Below are 18,637 nucleotides of genomic sequence, written 5' to 3'. Positions count from 1 at the left end.
ACCATTACTTGCATCATTGTATCTACATTTCCTTTAGAAAATACTTTGGGCCCTGTATACTGAGACTCCTTAAGATGCAGTGTTCTAATACCACACTCATATTATATTCAGATCCAAGGACCAGGAGTGAGCCCAAATAAAATGACCGCAGGATCCCTCACAATGATCTTCTATTTCCCAATTCAAGACCATAATCAAATTTCCTCCAGTGAACAATATTCTCATGTATAGTTTTTTATATCCTCAAAACTGTGTAAAAGATTTTCACAACATACTTTATACTAATTGGGAATGTTTGGCAAATTTTACCCTTTTAAGAATAATAATAGCAAAAAACAAGCTCTTGTGTTCATAAACTTGCTAGTTGTCAAGGAAGAGTTCATAGGAAGACTGGGGTTAAAACTCCTGATCATCTCAATACACAAATCAATACAATTATGGCTTTGTACTTACCATTTTTTTGGCATGTTCTTCGCACAGAGGTGTCTGATGTGTAATGTCAAAAACTGGCACAGAGCACTGTTGACCATCTGCAAACTTGGCTGTGCAACTCGAGAAGAGCTGCTGAGAACGGTTCAATAAGATATCTGTGTGTTTCTGCATCAGGAATAACACAAGACAACGGTGGAGGAACGCCCTTTGATTTATCAATCTGATAAAGATCAGAGCCTTCAACTATATCTGTCCATAGACACTATTTTTAATGAGTACCTTAAGAGTGTTATTCAAGTTCAAAGCTAGGTAAGGCTCAAACCCAACTTTTAAAGTGAAAAAACTGCATTCATGCAGAATCTCTAATGATTTTATTATATACTGAGATAGTTTTATAAAAGCAGCCATTTCACTAATGAGTTCTTAGCAAAAAGAAGCCTTTTCCTGGAGTCTAAATCAATAGATCAATAGTAGCAGTTGGAACAGTGTAGTCAACAGGACTATTTCCTTACAGACTAATGACAATCCATACTGAAACATTAAAGAAAGAGTATTTCTTAATTCAATCTTTTAAGGTACATTCCTGGCATTTATCTTTAGAGCACAGACAAAGAAGTTTCAAGATCCTTCCTGCTCCTCTGAAAAAAAGATGTGAAAGCAGACAGAAAGGTCAAGTAAATCCAAATGTAAGCTTGCTGAGATTTCCTTCAGAAAAATCCCTAGCAGGAGAAAAATGTTTCCAGACTTACAGCAAATCAAACAGATATTTCATTGTGTCTTTTTTCAAGCAACATTAGAAGCACTCCTTCCATCTTGAACAGTTGTCAGACCTCAACATCACTATGTATGTTCATAAAATGTTAAAACAAAACAAAACGAAAGGACAAAGAAAATGAAAAACCTGCAGAACAATCCAGATGGCAGGATAGCAGACTTGGATGGATGGGTCAGAATCAAGAACCTGTTCATTTTAGGGAAGAAAATACAGAGAGAAAATATGGGCATACATGTAAAATCACTACTCTTGACTACCCTGCTCTACACACACCAACGAACAAGACCACTTAAAATTTAAAAAACACCCCAACAAAAAAATCCAATCAGAATCATGAGGCAAATCCCAAACACAGCTGCACACCACGGTGCTCTCTCATCGAGGTTTTGAACTGCTCTGCAAACTGCTTTTAAGTGGCCTGCAAAAAATCAACAACAAAAACAAGGCATCTGCAAAACAAAAAGATTGAAAAGGTGCTGCAGCCTGGTAGTAGCTGAAAGTATCAGCACTAGTCACTTTTAATATCAAAACCAAAGCTCCAACAAAAGGAGTCACCCCAACAAAGGCAACCAACAATTCTTCAGGTAAAAACAAAAAAGACAAAGTCTGTAGAATTTTTTAAGTATTACAGGTCATAAGTCTGCCTTTTTATAGCCTTCAGAACCAAAACTCACATCTAATGTGCTCTCTCCTTTCTGCGATCTTCAGCCATTGACTTTTAACATCCTTTCCAGGCTTTGCTTGAAATTCCAAGCACAGGGAACCCTTTCTCATCAAGACTATGAGGTTCTGTGACTCCTTCTATTCTGCTTCTTTGAACAACACAAAATATGATTTCCATCTTTCTAGTCAGTGTAAGCCATCTTTTTATACTATGTATAAAAACCTTTTTTCCATAAAACTGTCACAGGAAGGTGGTCTAGTGGAACCTACAAATAGCTGCATGAAAGCCAAGAGGTGAAAGCCACATGGTTTGTACCAATGTCATTGTGAAGGATGATCCATTTTGTAAAGGTTTCCTTGCACAACTAAATACAGCTTACAAAGTAAATGATGTTCCTATTACAGATACCAGTAGCAAACTACTATCTTCACTGTCTACAGACCCAAATCACACAGCCAAATTAAAAGCCAAATTGACAACACACTAACAAATAGGTATTTCTGTGTAAAACTTATTTGTCAATGCAAAAATCTAAAAACAAAGAACCCCAAAACAGAACAGCTTCCACGCCTGAATGCAACTCCCTAACAGAGTTAAGAGGATACGCTGGAAAACAGTGCCTGGTGAATGGAAGGGCCTTGTTAGTGCACTGCTCTCCCTTCGAAGTTCCACTGCAGATTGTTGGTTCTGCATCTCTCTGCCTTGCTTGGCTTGTGCTGAAAAGAAAGCATAAAAGAGTTAGAGACAAACCCCCAGTCTTGGGTGGTTACTTAACACAATTATTTATACTGAATGTGGCGCGTAGGATGAAAAATTGTAAACACACGTGTGTGTGTCATGATCAGATGGGTGCACAATACTACCAGGCTCTACACAGGGACACAGAATAGATGTCAATGACAGGTGAAAGTGTGACTGTAGTTACAAGATTATTGCTTATTTCACAGGGCCTTGATTGTAATGAGAGGTGCTATGTGCTACTACCATGTAAATATTACAACACCTTGCAACAGAGCCAAGGGCAGCAGTACGTGAGTGTCAACACAGGTGACCCTCAAAATGAGGTCGATCTTTAGAATTCAATGTATTGGGTATGCCTAGATGGGAGTCAAGTGCACTTCCAAGCCTGTTCATAAATCAAAAACATGCCGAGCATCCCCAGAGCTTACATGCAAGCATGTGCTCAGACAAACTTAGACTGAGCTCTGGAGTGGCAGAGCCTGAGCGTGCTCAACATGGATAAAAGCTCTCCTTCATCAAGGTGCTACAGCCCAATCCACCAGCAGGTCGCCACGGAGCTGGGCGTTTCCCCAGCATAACCTCTATGCTTTGAGCTGAGCTGCAAGCAGGCGACCAGACAGCAGTGTGGACGAGCACTCAAGCATTACACAGCTCGCTTGGGGTTAGCCTGCTCTCCAGGCATGTGTCACCTTCATGGAGATAAAGCTGGCGATTCCAGGGCTGACTTGTACCTCTGTACACGTTGTTTTCTAGGTTGACAAAAAGCTGTCTGTAGCCTGACTGTTTTCCTTCAGCCATTTCTGTCATCAACTGCATTTTGACTGAGCAAAGTAAGCAGTATTACTCCTGTGAAAAATTTTGTATCTGAAAAGACTCTGTGGTTACTTAAATTGACCAGAGCAGTGATGACAGGCATACCTGGCTTTGCTGGTCTACCCAAAACAATGTAAACTTTTTTTGCTTAATAAAGGGCAAAAAAATTAGGGAAAAAACCAGCAAGAGCTTGTCAGTTCAGGTGAAGTTTGCTGTAGTTTAAGTTCGGAGAAATTTATACACAACTTTGTAAACCAGTAATGGACTTCTACGTTACACCTCAGAGCAGCTCTTCAGCATCAGTCCACCTCCCCAACAACAAACCCTCCAACTCTCATGAACCACATCCCACTGTCAAGGAACAAAAACATCCCATTAAACAGAATACACTCTCTGTACCTAGCTCCAATCTGCATCTCATACTATCCACTACACCCCACAGTCACACATCCTGTAAAGCAAAACCACAACAGCAAAAGGATGCTTCTGATACCCCAAATGTAACATCAGGGTTCAGACTTAGCCTATTCCTGCACGAATATGACTCAACCAACTCTCCATATGCTGAGAGCTGGAGGGATATTGACATTATCTAGAAAGAATTCCCACAGAAGGTAACCTTCAAAGTTGTTAGAAGTTATGTATTTTGTTGCCAAGTTTTATTTAATGTTAGATTGAGTTAAATCTAACAAAAAGCATAAGCTTAAATTTGTCTGCTGGGAAGATAATTAAGAGGAGATACAGACTTTTCAAAAAAAGCTGTCTGAAAAATGAAATCTGAATTGAAGCAGTGAACTACAGACCAGACTACACACCTTCTACTGGCATAGTAAAGTACCAGATATTTGGGCCCAGATACTGCTGAACAAACTATCCACATTTTAAAACATAAAGCTGGAGAAGGCCTGTCTTCATGGAAACCTCTGTATGCCCCATTTATTTCACTCCACTGACAGGCATTTATGTGTCATGGATTTTCTGCCTTGTGCATGACTACCAATTTCAGAGCTCAGCATTTCAGCTTCTGGATGCTCAGCCCATCTCCACCCTGGCCCAGCCCCAGGTTCCTGCAGTCACAGTCCTGCAAGTCTAACCTGGTACAAGCACATGTAGCTCTCCGGAGTTCTTGCATGAGCTGCCCTGCGCGCTCCGGCTCTCTGCTGGCCGCCTGCAGCAAGGCTTTCCGGAGCGTGTGCCGGCATTTCTTCTGGCGAGATTCTGCCCGCTCCAGGCGGCAGAGGTGCTTGTATTTCTGCTGAAAGTAAGTGCAAAGTCTGGTCACCCTGGAACTCCTGTCATCTGCATTGTCATCATCAGACCTGAGGAAGGGAAAATAAAAACAAATATGCTTTAAGTTACTACTGGTTTTTTTTCCCACTAAGCTAATCTATCATTTTAATAGAATTGTTAAGTTGGCATCCATCTTCTAGCCACGCAAACATCCTAACACTGAAATCAGGCAGGGATGCTTGAGAAATAGTAAGAGGAGGATCCCTTTTAAATTCTAAAGGTATTTGCCTCTCTTAGTATGTCATTATTAGAGGTTACATTAATTTATCATCAAGTCTGACACATGTAAATGTCTAGAGCCTGCTGTTCAAAAATAAATCTATACTGTTAACCTTTATTTAGTGTAAATGTCTCAGCAAATGAGACCAATGCTTAAATCAAAGTGCAATTAATGGAGAGGACAAGGGTGGGGAGTTGTGTAGCGGAAATTTATCGAGGAAAGATCATGCTGGAGAAGATGGTCAAATTCTAAAAAGTACCAAAACTGCTTTTTCCAATTCCTTTTTTTCTGCCAGGTGGTGTATTCATTTTTAAACCAAAACACAGATTAACACAGCTAACAGCTGATACTGATTTCCCTGTGTTGCAGAGTTGCAGCTGAGTTACAGTACAATAAGCAGAGAAGAAATTCACATTTAACTCCAAAGATACTGAGGGAAAGATCAGACCAGGGCTAAGTAATGACCAGATCAAGGACTAATCCAACTCTTTGTTTGCTTAAGAAAGCCCTTCTCCATTTATCTTGGCTCTCTGAATGTCCAGGCACATATCAACAAGACCATCAAACCATGTCAACACATTCAGTTAAATGAAGTAAAAGGCATGAAACCGAAAATCATCACTGGAACTTGTTAAAACAACAAGGTCCATGAAGCTACCCAGAAGTTCTCCACAACAAACACTAGTTTGCAGAAGGAGGTTTTTGTTCATGGAGTGACAAAATACACGTGCTGAATCTAAGCACACTCTCTGTTCAGTTTTTCCTTTAAGTTTTTTCTTTAAGAACAGAGAAACTTTTTGCCAACTTTCCTATCGTAACACAAAGAAAGGGCAAGGAAAGAAGAGAAATCCAAACAAATGAAGCAAATGAAAAGCTCGCAATGTTCAGAGCCCGTGGGACTGCATGAGCTGACACCCAAACCTGTGCAGAGCAAAGGAGGCCACCACTGAGATGCAAGAGATGTGAAATACCAGCCATGATATTTACTAAATAAAGTAAGATCCAGAAATGCAGACAGCAGATCTGTCCCCAAAAGGCAATATACTGAAGACCTACTTCATCTCCTGGAAACTCTGACTCTATTTACACACACGCCAAATGGAAGAGACTGCAGCCATCTCCACTACTGCTTTCCTCGAAAACTCCACAGCAGCAAACACTGCCTCTGGCACAAATGCACGTTTTTATGAAGTTTTATGTAAAGTCAACCATACTGTGTATTTTGGTCTGTTTAAAATAGATTACAGCTTATTTTCAAGAAGCATAAATTAAAAGTAATTAACCTCTGCAATTACATGCTTAGCAGCAGATATAACCTGTTAAAAATATTTAACATATGTTAATGTTTAGAATATTTTTACATTGAAAATTAAAAGAAAATACACTTTTAAGATCTCTTAGGAAGAATGCTTACTGGGGAAAACTACCTGTTTATAAAAATTAACTGTGGGCTATTCAATTTAGATTTTCCTTTTTCCAATGTATTAATAAAGGAGGAATACATGGATATTTATAGGTAGGTTTAAAATGTTAGGTATTTCATTACTGCTCTAGGCCAAGACTTAAAACAAAGTTACTGATTTAATTTTAGATATGGTTAAAAATTAATAGTAACAGGAGTATTCCTTAGGGGAAATAAGTTTCTTTTGGGTGGAAAGTGTTTTTAACGTACATTTCTCTATATTTGAGACTTTTTACTTCTCTCACATTGAAAAGAGCCAGAAAAATGTCATTTTTTGCTAAAATATTTTTGATCTTCAGTTTATGAGATCATTTTTAGAAAGTGGATGAAGACATATATCAAAGGTATAGAAAGAATCATGCCCTGCAGTGGGCAAGGGCTTATTTTGAGCCAAACAGTTTCTAAAAGCCTGTTCAGAACTTTGTTCCCAGGCCAGTAAGATTAGCCAAACATTTATATGTTCAAAGAAACATAAAAATATCAAAATAAAACCTGCCTTTTTTTTTTCAATAGGCAAGTCATGAAAATGAAAGATACTTTTATTGTTGTTCTTTCATAAACAAGTTTGCCAAATTCTATTTATTCTCCTAAGCTGCATAAGGAACTTCTGAAGTTCAACTTAATGTGTGGCATTTCATTTTTACAAAGATTTCTGAAAGTGCACACGAGCCATTTGATAATCCAAAATGTTTTTTCCCAACCCTTCCCTTTCAGACTGTCATGTGGAAACATCAGGGGGATTATTGCTGAGTGTTCATGAAGAAAACAAAGACAGCACGAAGCAGCAGAAAGGAAGAGCAAAAGGGTAGCACAAGCAGCCAGGCACCACCAGGGAACAAGGAGAACATTGCTCCTCTATTCTGAGACACCCCAGTAACTATACTTCCAATCCCTCCTTACAGAGCGTTTTGAAGAACCTTCCTTCTTTCTTTTAGTTATTCTACTTATTGGGAGTTATTAAATCCAACTTTTGACAACACAGTGTTTGGTATTTGATCCTTTGAGCGAGCTGGTATGAGGAGGGACTCGCACTCCTTTTTCAAACTTGCTACTTGGAAATGGTTTGCTTTATCTATATTCAGTGTAGGAAGTGAAAAAACACTTTGTTTAAAAAGTCATTTGTTTTTCCAGTACTTTCTAAGATACCAGACTCAGTAATCAAATAATCTAGGGGGAAGCTTTAGTATCTGCAGCAGGGAACAGCCCCTGCTTTCTCTCCAAATTGCTGCTCCCACAAGGGATTTCCTCCCACCCAGCAACCTTCTCTGCCAGCACTCAGCCTGCACTGTGCCCACTGCCAACTCCTATGATATTTGAACTCAAACATTTGTGCCTGCCTCGAAGCACTGCATCCTGAAATCCTGGGAGCATAGGAACACAATTTTTCAAAATTAAAGCACAGAATAATAAAAGCAAACATTTGGCCTGCATTTCCACAGATGATTGCAACAATATGAATTTTGCAGATTAAAAGGCCAGAAGGCAAGTGAACCAAAAAATGTATTACTGTAGTCATGGTTTAACCCCATCCAGCAACTAAGTACCACTGTGCTGCATGCTCCCTCTCCCAGCATGCCCACTTCTCCCTGTTCCCACCAATGGGATGGGGAGGGGAATCAGAAAAAAAACACCTCATGGCTTGAGCTAAGAATAGCTTATTAATGAAAACAAAGGAAAATATAATACTACTATTTACTGTAATGAAAAAAAAAAACCAAAAACCAAGAAACACAAGTGATGCCCAACACAACTGCTCACCAGACACCGACTGATGTTCAGCCTGATCACTGAGTAGTGATTGGCCTCTCCCAGCCAGCTTCCCCCAGTTTATGTACCGGCCATGGTGTTCTAGGCTGTGGAGTATCCCCTTGGCCAGCTGGGGTCCCTCATGGCTTCTGGTGCACCCCCTCTCTGGCAGAGCACAGGGAACTGAAGTGTCCTTGACTTAGTGTAAGCACTACTTAGCAACAACCAAACCATCAGAGCGTTATAACATTGTTCTTGTACTGAACCCAAAACACAGCACTGTGCCAGCTACTAAGAAGAAAATGAGCACTATCCCAGCCAAAACCAGGACACTGTTAAGACATTAATTTTAAACAAATCTGGTGAATTTTTGAGAGTTTAAGAGCAGCTAGAGTATCACACGAGAAGTTCAATAGAGGTTTCCCCCACAATCACACAAGCAGAAATGCTGAGAACCTGCTGTCCAGTAAAGCAGAAATTAACTGTTCACTTTCTTTCAATAGTCTATTCTGAGAAGCATTCCTCCCACTGTCTTCCATGGAGTCAAAAGGAAAAGGACAGAATGGAGTTAGCTGGTGGGGACCACAAGCTCAGACACAAATGAACAGAGAAAAAAGAGCTTTAATTTTACTATGAAAACCAGCAAGTAAATCCCGTAAGTTTAGGTATGTGACTTTAGGAGTCACCAGTCTGCACTGCCAGATCAGCAAGACAGAGTCACTTTGACAAACCAAATCTCCCCCAGAAACAGCCTGAACTAATTCATCTTCAGCAGCAGACACACCACACTGCAGAAGTGTCAAAGTGAAACATTTCAGGTAATAAAAACCTCTACAGAAGTTTTCAGAATAGGAGCTAAAGTTTTAGAAGGCTGACATCAAGTGAATGCTTTATCGATAATCAAAAATTAGTACAAAGTTGTTGAAGAGCTAACACTGGGCAGGCTGATTGGAAGTCCAAAAGCAGCCAATTGCATACAAAAATGTATCCATCATGCATAGTTAAGACAGTATTTAACTGAGGCGCACAAAGTGCTAGATGGAACAGAAAATGTCAAGGACAAGGTTATTATTTTCTCTCAGTATGTGAAAAGAGTAGGAAGAATCCAAAGGAAGTTAAGACAAAACAGAAGACAAAACACACAGAGACGACCTTTATAAGTTAACAAAAAAAATAGGGATCTATGGAAGAATCAAATCAAATGTCAAAGAAAGAAAGAATGCAAGGAAAGTTATTTAATAGATATATCTGCTGTGAAAATTATGTTTGATATCGAAGTCTGAAAGTCTGTTCATGCTTTCCCAAAACACTTTTTTAAAAGTTGCCTTTTAAGTTAAAAGTAATGTTTGTGAGAGCTCACTCTGTAACTGCTGATGCCCTAAAAAATTGACGGTCACTCATAACAAAAGAGACCCTTTTTATTTTAAAAAAAGTGGACTCTACACACTCCTTAATAGCTTTGATGCGCTGAAGATTCTCAAGATTTAGCATCCTAGTGGTGGGTCCTGACAACAGAGATACAGCTTTGTGTGTTCACCTTGAGGACAATCTTCAGAGATGTCAGGAAATTCTAGTAAGTTTCAGAATTTGTAACAACATCATAACAACAAAATAAGGTTTCATTAATATCATTATTCTAAGTGTGGTAGTTAAAAATTTAAAATATAGGGAAAAGTAGTAGTATCAAAAAGCCCAGTTGCATAGCGAATGAGAGTCATGTTACAGAAACAAATTCTACTTGAGACTCCCCATTTCTTTGTTAACAACATATGACAGTTTTGTTATAATACTATACTTGGGATGCTTTAACTGTGCACCTTCAAATTTACATTAATAGACATATATTATCATATCCTGTTGTAAGTTTAGATTTGTGACATAGCAGTATATGGAGAACATCAAAGGCCTTTCTGCACCAGCAGCTAATTCCTGCTTCTGCTTATCCTTTTGATCCCATAACTTTCTTTCAATTGCTCACAAGTATTGACAGAGGTTTATTCAACACTTAATTACGAAAAGAAATACCATGGCCTTTAAAAAAGCACATTAAAACAATAGCCTACATAATTATCATAAGAATTACTGAGTAAAATGTAGCAAGTTTGCTAACAAAGTTATTCACAAACAGTAGGAAAGACAAGAAACCAACAGCAACCCCATTTGATTCTAATTCAGGACCTCCAATCATCAAGGCACACAAGTTCATGAATAAATCCCACTAAACTCAATTAAATTTAGGCTAACAAGCTTAAATCCTTTCCTGATGCATCCTTCTGATAGCAGACTGCACAAAGGTCTCTAAGTTAGCTGAAAACTGGGACAGAAGGTGACAAGCTGTTCCATAGCTCTTACAAACAAATGAGTTCAAACAATCCTTTGTTTCATCAAAACACTTGAAAAAGTGCTTAGGTTCCACTGACTCCACTTGAAGTGAAACTCACATTTACATGATTTATTCCATCAAGGCCAGCATGAATGCTAAAGAATCATACTCACTCAGGTCTCTCATAGCCGAGGCTTTCTCGGATAGACCACGCAACCTGGTACGGGGAGGTTTGCTCTGAATCCTCCAACTCTTCTCCACTGTCTTCAGACCAATCCAGCCCTAAGGGAATTGAAAACATGGAAGTTGGATGAAAAGAGCATCTCCCTTATATAAGCCTCTGAGCAACCTAAGGCACAAAAGATGAATGTATAGCATAGTTGCAAGCATAATTAACGTTTTGATTAAATCATGCAGTATTCTCAATTACACAGGAAAAGCTACAGTAACAGCTCTGTTCTAAGTGTGGTAGTGTGCAAACAGCATGCCTGATTTTTGTCATAACTGAGTTTTCTTTTTAAAATCCTTACTGGCTTCTTTATCCATAAAACAGTAGAAGAAAAATCACCAGCTTTCTTACCCACAGAGAAATACTGCAGTCTTCATAAAAGTATGAGGTAAGAGAGAAGTCCCTGTCATGAAGAACTGACTACTTGGTAAATTTTAATACTATATGATCTAAATAGGCAATTTCATTTCTGTTTATATTCTGCCCCCTCTCTGTGCCAAAACATAGAAAAATATGAAAAACTGTAAGACACAGCAGAACGGACAGATAGATACACAGCTACCCAGGATGTTCCTCTGCTCAGTCTCTGTAATTGCCTGCCAAATGCACATATTAGCACGAAGAAAGAGCTAAAGGGAGAGATACAAACACTCCTGCACTTTCACCAAGCAGCATGTTTTCACTTAAGGATGATGCAGTATGATCACTTAAGGTGGGCTCCAGCAGCCTCAGTTAGTCCAATCTACACACAGCTGTTGAACAGGACAGCCAGAAAGAGGCCAGTAAGTTCTCAGGTGGAACATTTTATCTGGAACTTCATCTTTTGTAGCTTTTCCTACTCTCTCTCCCACATCCAGTGACATTCTTGCCACTTTCTTGCAGCAGATGGGATAAAATCCCATTGCTGCATTTACAAGCCAGCATTTTTCTTTTCCATTTTCTTGTGTGCTCCTTGAAAATGGACAGAGTAAAGGAGCCTTTCATTTTTGCTAAAACTAAACAACTATATCTGAGATGATTCTGAAGCCAGATGCTTTGAATTTGGGAAATGCATCAATCAGTACTTGGTCACATACTTTCGGAGTTAGACACACACACACATATGCTTGGAATACATCTTCATCATATAGAACCAGCACTTAAACATGAACCACACATACAAGAAACCCAAATTTTCAGGAACTTCAGCATCCTACCAAATTTATTTCTTGCGCTTATTTTTAAGACATACATTTGAACTAAATTAAGATACCTTAAGATACTTGATAAAATGTCAGAATTATACTTTCAACTTAAATGTTTCTTTTTCCTGTTGTCCCTTCCATATGGGAATGAAAAAACAATTTAATCATTCCATAAAGATGTCCCCAATTGACAACCACACAACAAATTGTTTACCCAAAGTTTAAAAACAAAATCAGAAATTGTGTTGTTTTGCTTCTCCTGGGCACTGCAGAAAGCAAGGAATAAAATCTAATCCAGATTTGGCTATACTGACACTGAAGACTGCAGTTACACTAATATCCAGCTACATGGCTCTGATGTTGGTACACATAAAACTGGCTTAATCTTTCGAAAGATTCTGTGCCGTCATCTCTAGTACTGCTCAAATATAGAGAAGAAATCCTGAAATTCCCTGAACCGGCATGACTAGTCTTTAATATTAAGGCTTATAATGAATAAATAACAAATAAATTTTCCACTCTCACGTAATTAATATGTAAATTCCTTTACTTTGCCAAATATAAACTGTTCTAAATGCATCCATGTACTGATATGCACCTGCCTAACTGTATGTGTATAGGTCTAACTGTTTTTTATTTTTACTGTGCCTCTTTTTTAGGAAAACGTATTCTCCTCACAACTTGAGAATGTAAAACATTAAGTACAGAAAGGGATCTTTCTACAGTCTTTTGAAACACAGGTCATTTTCTAAGCTATTGAGGTCTGTGACACTCAGAAATGCCTCTGGAGTTGCCATTCCTCAAAAGATCTGCACTGTATATAGGACCATCAAAGCTGTCTTCTGAAGAACAATTTCCTTTGGAGACATTCTATGGGATGCTAATTATCTTCTGAACAACAGCAAACTATCCCATGAGTGCTAAAGGGCAGATTTTAACAGGCAAATTAGAAAAGTTAATTGAAATAGGCAAAATTACCGCTGTTTGCAATTAAATAAGACATTATCTAGGGAATGTCCAGATTTATTTGAAGTCTTTTTTTATTTTAGATATCATAAATGGTGTTCCTCCTTATATCACACAGACTCCTATTTACTTTTCCCTGCCAGTATTTTACTTGTTAGAAATGTACAATCTAAAACTAAGCAGAAAAGTAACTTTGGAGGGTGAGGAAGATAAAAAGGACAGATAGGTGTGCCTAGGTCTATATTCACAATCAGACAAATCAGCCACAAGGTCAGTGGCCTTTTCAAAGTTTTCTAGAGCACTACTACCATAACACCAATTTGGTTATATTTGCTTACATTTTCACAAGCAGCTATTGATTATGATATGTAAGGGGAAGGCTATTTCTGCACTGGTATGCAGACAAGACTGCATCCTTCCAACCACCTTCTGTAGCAGTGCTGCTCCCCTGCAGTGGTCTTTTCCTTTTGTTCATCTATATTCTATACATAAATAGGGCCCAGTCAAGAAAAATTCTCATGTGTTCCAATTTTCCAGTCAAGTCAACTGGAAATTTGAATTTGCAGAGATTGATGGGCCAAATCGCCAAACTTTTCCTTAGGTTCATTTTGTCACATGGACTTGTCACACACCTAACGTTCAATCTAACTTTGTCCACTCATGTAGGTACCACCAGTGTCACCTTTACTACTTGAGCTGCAAACCTTCTATATGAGGTCTCTATAATCCAAACAATGTTTTCTACACCTCAGTTTGACTTCTCAAATGGTTAACAGAATATTAAGAAGGATAAACAACTAAAATGCCATAAACCTCCTGTATGCGTCCAGGCATTCCCTTCATAGACAACAGAGCTAAAGAAAATGCCAAGAGATTACGTAGCTCAGGGTTATTTTGTAAGGGCCACACAGGAATGCCAGACAGGGCTAGGAAGACATTCCCCTTTAGTCTTTCGGTTTCAGGTTAAAAAATACAGCTGCAGTGCATCTATTACCTACTCACCTAAATGAGGAAACAGATCAGTGTCCAGCTGCTGTTTTCGAGTGCACAGTTTCACCAGTCTCTGTAGCCGGCTCATGCAGGACGAGTGCGGAGAGAAGGCTGTGGCTTTCATGAGGACCCGGTCAGTCCTTGGCGGGTCCGTGACAGGAGCCCTGGCGGGTGGCAGGAGAGGCAGAGGTCTCTTGTTAGACAACTGCCGCGCTTGTGCTATAGTGTGTGTGGTGGGTGCCACTCCCTGCATTGGTAGGCTGGTGTTCAGAGGTTGAGGTGACTTGCAGACTATGCCCTGCGGTAGCCCTGTCGGCTTTAACGAAGCTGATGAAGGTGGCAGATGGGAGTGCTGCTGCTGCAGAGGCTGCTGCTGCAAAGGTGCAGGAATGGGGCTAAAGTGCTCTTGGCGAACTTTTAAAATCTCTGTCTCTCTCTGGCGCTGCCGGTTTTGAGCCAACTTGCTCTGCAACTTTTTCTTCACTGTTGCCCCTTTCTTTAGGTCATCATCCTCCTCATTGAAAGCAAAGGGGTCTTCTAATTCTGCCTCCAGGTAGTGGAGAGGAAGCCTTGCCCCTGGAGGGGAGAGGGACATCCCGTCCAGTCCATTGGGCATCTTCAAGGCCAGGGTGGGCACTGTCAGACTGAAGGCCATAGCATCCATCTGATGCCTGACCTTTACCTCCTCTATGGGATCATTCTTTTTCTTCCTCTCCTTTTTCGGTATAAAGCCAAGTACCTGCAGGTGGCTGTTGCAGTACCTTTCAAAAATAAAAGCAGTCAATTATTAGCTAAACTCCCATAAGTAAAATCTGAAGACAAGACATCATTTAACAGAAACCCACACACACATCTCAAGCAAACATAAATTGAAACACAAGAGGTTTTATAAAAAGTGTACATAACTGCTTCTAATACAACGGGTAACTGTGGTTCTCCCAAACCAGCAGAAAAAAAACTTATAAGAGTGACTATTTCTAATCTTAAGATGTAAGATTCTTCATTCACTATTCATAGGAGAATCACCCATGATCATTCAAAATCTTAACTCTCTAATAGGGTAAATAGTCAAAAACCAAAGTGAACAAAACAAATGGACAGTCTGATACATAAAGCAGCAAGAACGCAAGCCATTAACTGATGATTTCAAAAGCTCCTATGAAAAAGTACATTGAAGACTACTTCCTTTCATTTGCCCATTCTTTCAGTGGAAGTAGTTAACATTTTCATCAATGCACACATCATTATTATTATGAATTCCACTGTAGTAGGGAGCAGTTTCTGATAAGGACAATCTCAGTAGATATCTGCTGTGAAGGATCACTATTTCCACTTACTGAACAAGTAGCATAAATACTTAAACTCTGTTTTAGTAGTTTAATATGAAGAATTTTGATGCCAGAGGATTAGCCGAATGTTCTTCAAATAAAAATCTAGTTTAAAACAAATTCTCTGCTGCCAGAAAGCATTTACACAATGCCAGGAATATCTATACACACAATCCACAAACACGGATTTTAAGTTCCTCTAATATGAAAAACTTTCAAAGTCATTATATTAAAAAAAAAAGAAAAGCAAAAAAGTCTTTGAAAATTTGTCATGAAAGCTAAAATAATTGTAATTTATGCCACACAAAACATACTAAAAAGTACGCAATTCAATTTTGTCTGATTGGAACCAGCATGTGACAGAAATTTAGGAACCATGATGTGATCCTTTTCCTGTATGCCACAGGCAGGCACTCCTGCCTCTGTAGAACCCACCAGCAATCAGATCAGAACTTGCCTTTGAAGAATCCCATCTATAACTTACAACTTATAGATGACCAAAGATACAAGGAAAGAGTGATGTCTGCATCCAGGTAATTACGGACGAGATAGTAAAATACCCATGAAGGTATTCATTAAAATCTGATCAGTATGAATCTGAGAACTGTAAGTTTTGTTGAACAAATAGGTTAAAATTATATTATTTCTGGTCTTCATGGAGAAAAAAAAATGGCAGAAAAGCCCAAAACAACCCCCCAAAAAAGGTTTAGCACTTTTGTTTAGTCACTTTCAACTTGTCGACCCATTTCTAAAGAAACAATGTGTGAACAGCTCTAAAGGGTCCTTAAAAGGGAAAAAAGAGAAAGCAACTTCATATATGCTCTTTAATGGTCTCCATATATGTAGCTTCTTGAGAGACCCACATTCCTAAGGTTTCACAAATCAGAAAAGGCTGAAAAGTACTGCTATTTATTATTGCCTAAATAATTTCTTCATTACATTATGTTTTAAGTAATAAATAAACCTAGATGAGGCAAGCTAAAAGCCAACAACTTGTGCAGTCCTTATCAGAACACACCGGAATACTGTAAATTCATACTGAGAGATGCACTTCTAAAAATAAAATTATATAATGAGGGCTCAATAAAGCTTCCCTTAAAGTCAACAAGCACTGTTTCCATATTTAAAATTAAGCCCTTTTAAAATATTTTGTTTGAACAGTTACAACAGCACTTTTAGCATGACAGAAGAAAAAAAAACAATAAACAGACAAAACAAACACAACGGAATTCTTTTCCCTCTTATGCCAATATAAAGAGTGTTTTGCTCAATGGAAATGCTTCCCTTATATTGTTCAGAATTTAAATTACTGTCATCCTGTGCTTGTGCTGATGTGAGGAGGTAGAACTGGATAGTCTGTTTTCATTACAAAAACAGTAAGAAAAAAAATAAAAAAGGTGAATAAGTCTATGGAAAGGTAATAAGCTTGCTAAAATTCTCAGAGTTTTAGGCTGTTAAGGGTTTGGCTTGTTCATTTAACTCTAACAGAATCATTTTTATACAGCAGAGGATAAAGCTTTGGCTCTTAGAGCTGACCATACTGCATCACTAAGAGCCAACTGGCTCCTCTGGACACAAACCCACAGATGCCAGGCTACAACATTCAGACTCCAGTACACCCTGACTTGGCTCTGTGCTTTAGGCTCTGTCAACTCCCCATCTTCCAGAATAACCAAGCCTGTTACACCTTGGACTAAGAGGAGTAAGAAGTAACCAGGAAGAGCAGTTCAGTCTTCTCTGGGTAAAGAAGACTGCACACAAGCAGTTTTGGCTAGGCGTAGCTCCCACTAGCACCAACTCAGCCTTAACCCCGTCAGGCTCTCGCTAGCCCTGCGCACAGCCAGGGGGGCATGCACACACATTTCCCCATCCTGCACCTTCCCAGGTGGCTTTTTAGTTGGCCCTGGCCTAAACTGGCTCTGACTTCACACAGTGCTGCAGAGTCTGCATTAGTAGTTCAAGCTCCATGGAAGTCAGATTACTGGGAAGACAGGAATAGAACCCACAAGTAGCACACAGCTTTTCATATAGCTCTAAGCATGCAACCCATTAGGGTCAAGCTGGCCCTACAAGAGCCAATCCTGATGACCCTGACTTACAGGCTCAGCTTGTCACTTCTATAACCTGTCTGTGAGTTATGCTCAGCTGACAGTATCACAGTAAGTATCTAATACAGTTTATTTTCCCCTTCCTCATTCAATGCCAAAGGCACTTATTCTGTGCAGGTAAGGTCAAATTAAGTCCACACATATGGTGGGTTGATAACCATTAAAATTATCATAACATGAGGCACACAAAATGTGATGGGCCCTGAAGGCTTCAGCTGGACAGTTTCCCACATCCACTGGGAAGGCAAGAATTCAGACAGAGGTTTTTTACCTACAACTGTATACTGCTTCTTAGTACACCCCAGTTTGGTATCAAAATTTCTAACACTTACTTAAAAGAAGATTCAAATAAACTGGGGAGCAGCTTGTATATTAACAAATTATTTAAAGATTCTCTTGAGTGAGGAGAATTAGAGACAAAACAGTGTTTAACCCAAGTAAATTGTAGTAAACCTATATTTAAAAATCAAGTTGTATTTCATTATCTTTGTGTGTATCTGGCTAAGAAAGAAGCAGGAGATGTATTCAGAGAAAACAGAGATATAAAACCCATGTGTGTATCATCCCACATATATATATATTCTTTAAAAAAAACAAGATAATAGAAAAATCGGACTTCAAATGAGGCAATGAAGTCACGCACTGTTAATAGATTTAATTTGTAGAACTTCAATGGTTAATAAGAAATCTAATAATATGGCACCATATTAACCATCTTTGTGGCTGGTAGCATCTCATTTGTCTGGGGTCAAGTGGTAATTCTTTTCAATTATCTGTGGACAGACTATGAAGCTATTGGCATATGATGTATGCATCTTCTTGAAACACTTTTTTTTAACAATCTCTAAAAGTATAAAAGAAGATAGCTGTCAGAGCATCATACAGCCTGCTTCTGATCATGTACAGTTACATGTCTAAAACTGACAGAATGACCATCTGACAGTAATTCTGTATACAGAAAATGAAAAGCTATGAGTGAAGAACTCAGACACTGCAAACATCTTTATATTGAACGGAGTGTGAAAAAAGTCTCCTAAGAAACAGATACAGGTTTGCTTGCCAAAAAAAAAGAAGTTTAGAACAGCCACAGTCTTATCACTAGCATTCATTAAATGTTATTGTTAAAATTAAACTCTGCCCCAAGAAACAGTCTTTTAAAATATTCTTTCAAACTATCACATCCTCTCATTTGAAATTAAAAGTTTATTTTCTCTTTCAGACACCTGCTGTCCTCTTCAAGTACTGTAATGTGACACTCGACATGCAATTGAATTATTCTAATATAACATACACCAGATGTCATGACCACACTTCAATTTAAGTTGAGAAAAATCAAAAAGAACAAAGTGTGAACTCAATTCAAGGT

At 38.8% G+C, this 18,637-nt stretch overlaps 1 protein-coding gene across 1 annotated transcript in view; it reads right to left on the bottom strand.

Annotated features, from left to right (window-relative positions):
- The window catches only part of INO80D (INO80 complex subunit D), a 45,068-nt gene that overhangs the window by 15,020 nt on the left and 11,411 nt on the right, over positions 1 to 18,637 (bottom strand). Inside the window, 6 exon segments of the mRNA XM_032113919.1 lie at positions 454 to 587; positions 2,477 to 2,483; positions 2,485 to 2,587; positions 4,520 to 4,744; positions 10,640 to 10,748; positions 13,848 to 14,596. Of these exon segments, the coding sequence (XP_031969810.1) occupies positions 454 to 587; positions 2,477 to 2,483; positions 2,485 to 2,587; positions 4,520 to 4,744; positions 10,640 to 10,748; positions 13,848 to 14,596 (1,327 nt within the window).

The sequence above is a fragment of the Corvus moneduloides genome, chromosome 7 (genome assembly GCF_009650955.1).
Source record: "Corvus moneduloides isolate bCorMon1 chromosome 7, bCorMon1.pri, whole genome shotgun sequence".
NCBI classification, from domain to species: domain Eukaryota; kingdom Metazoa; phylum Chordata; class Aves; order Passeriformes; family Corvidae; genus Corvus; species Corvus moneduloides.
Note: the sequence above shows the minus strand (reverse complement) of the source record. Positions and strands in the feature narration are given on the sequence as shown.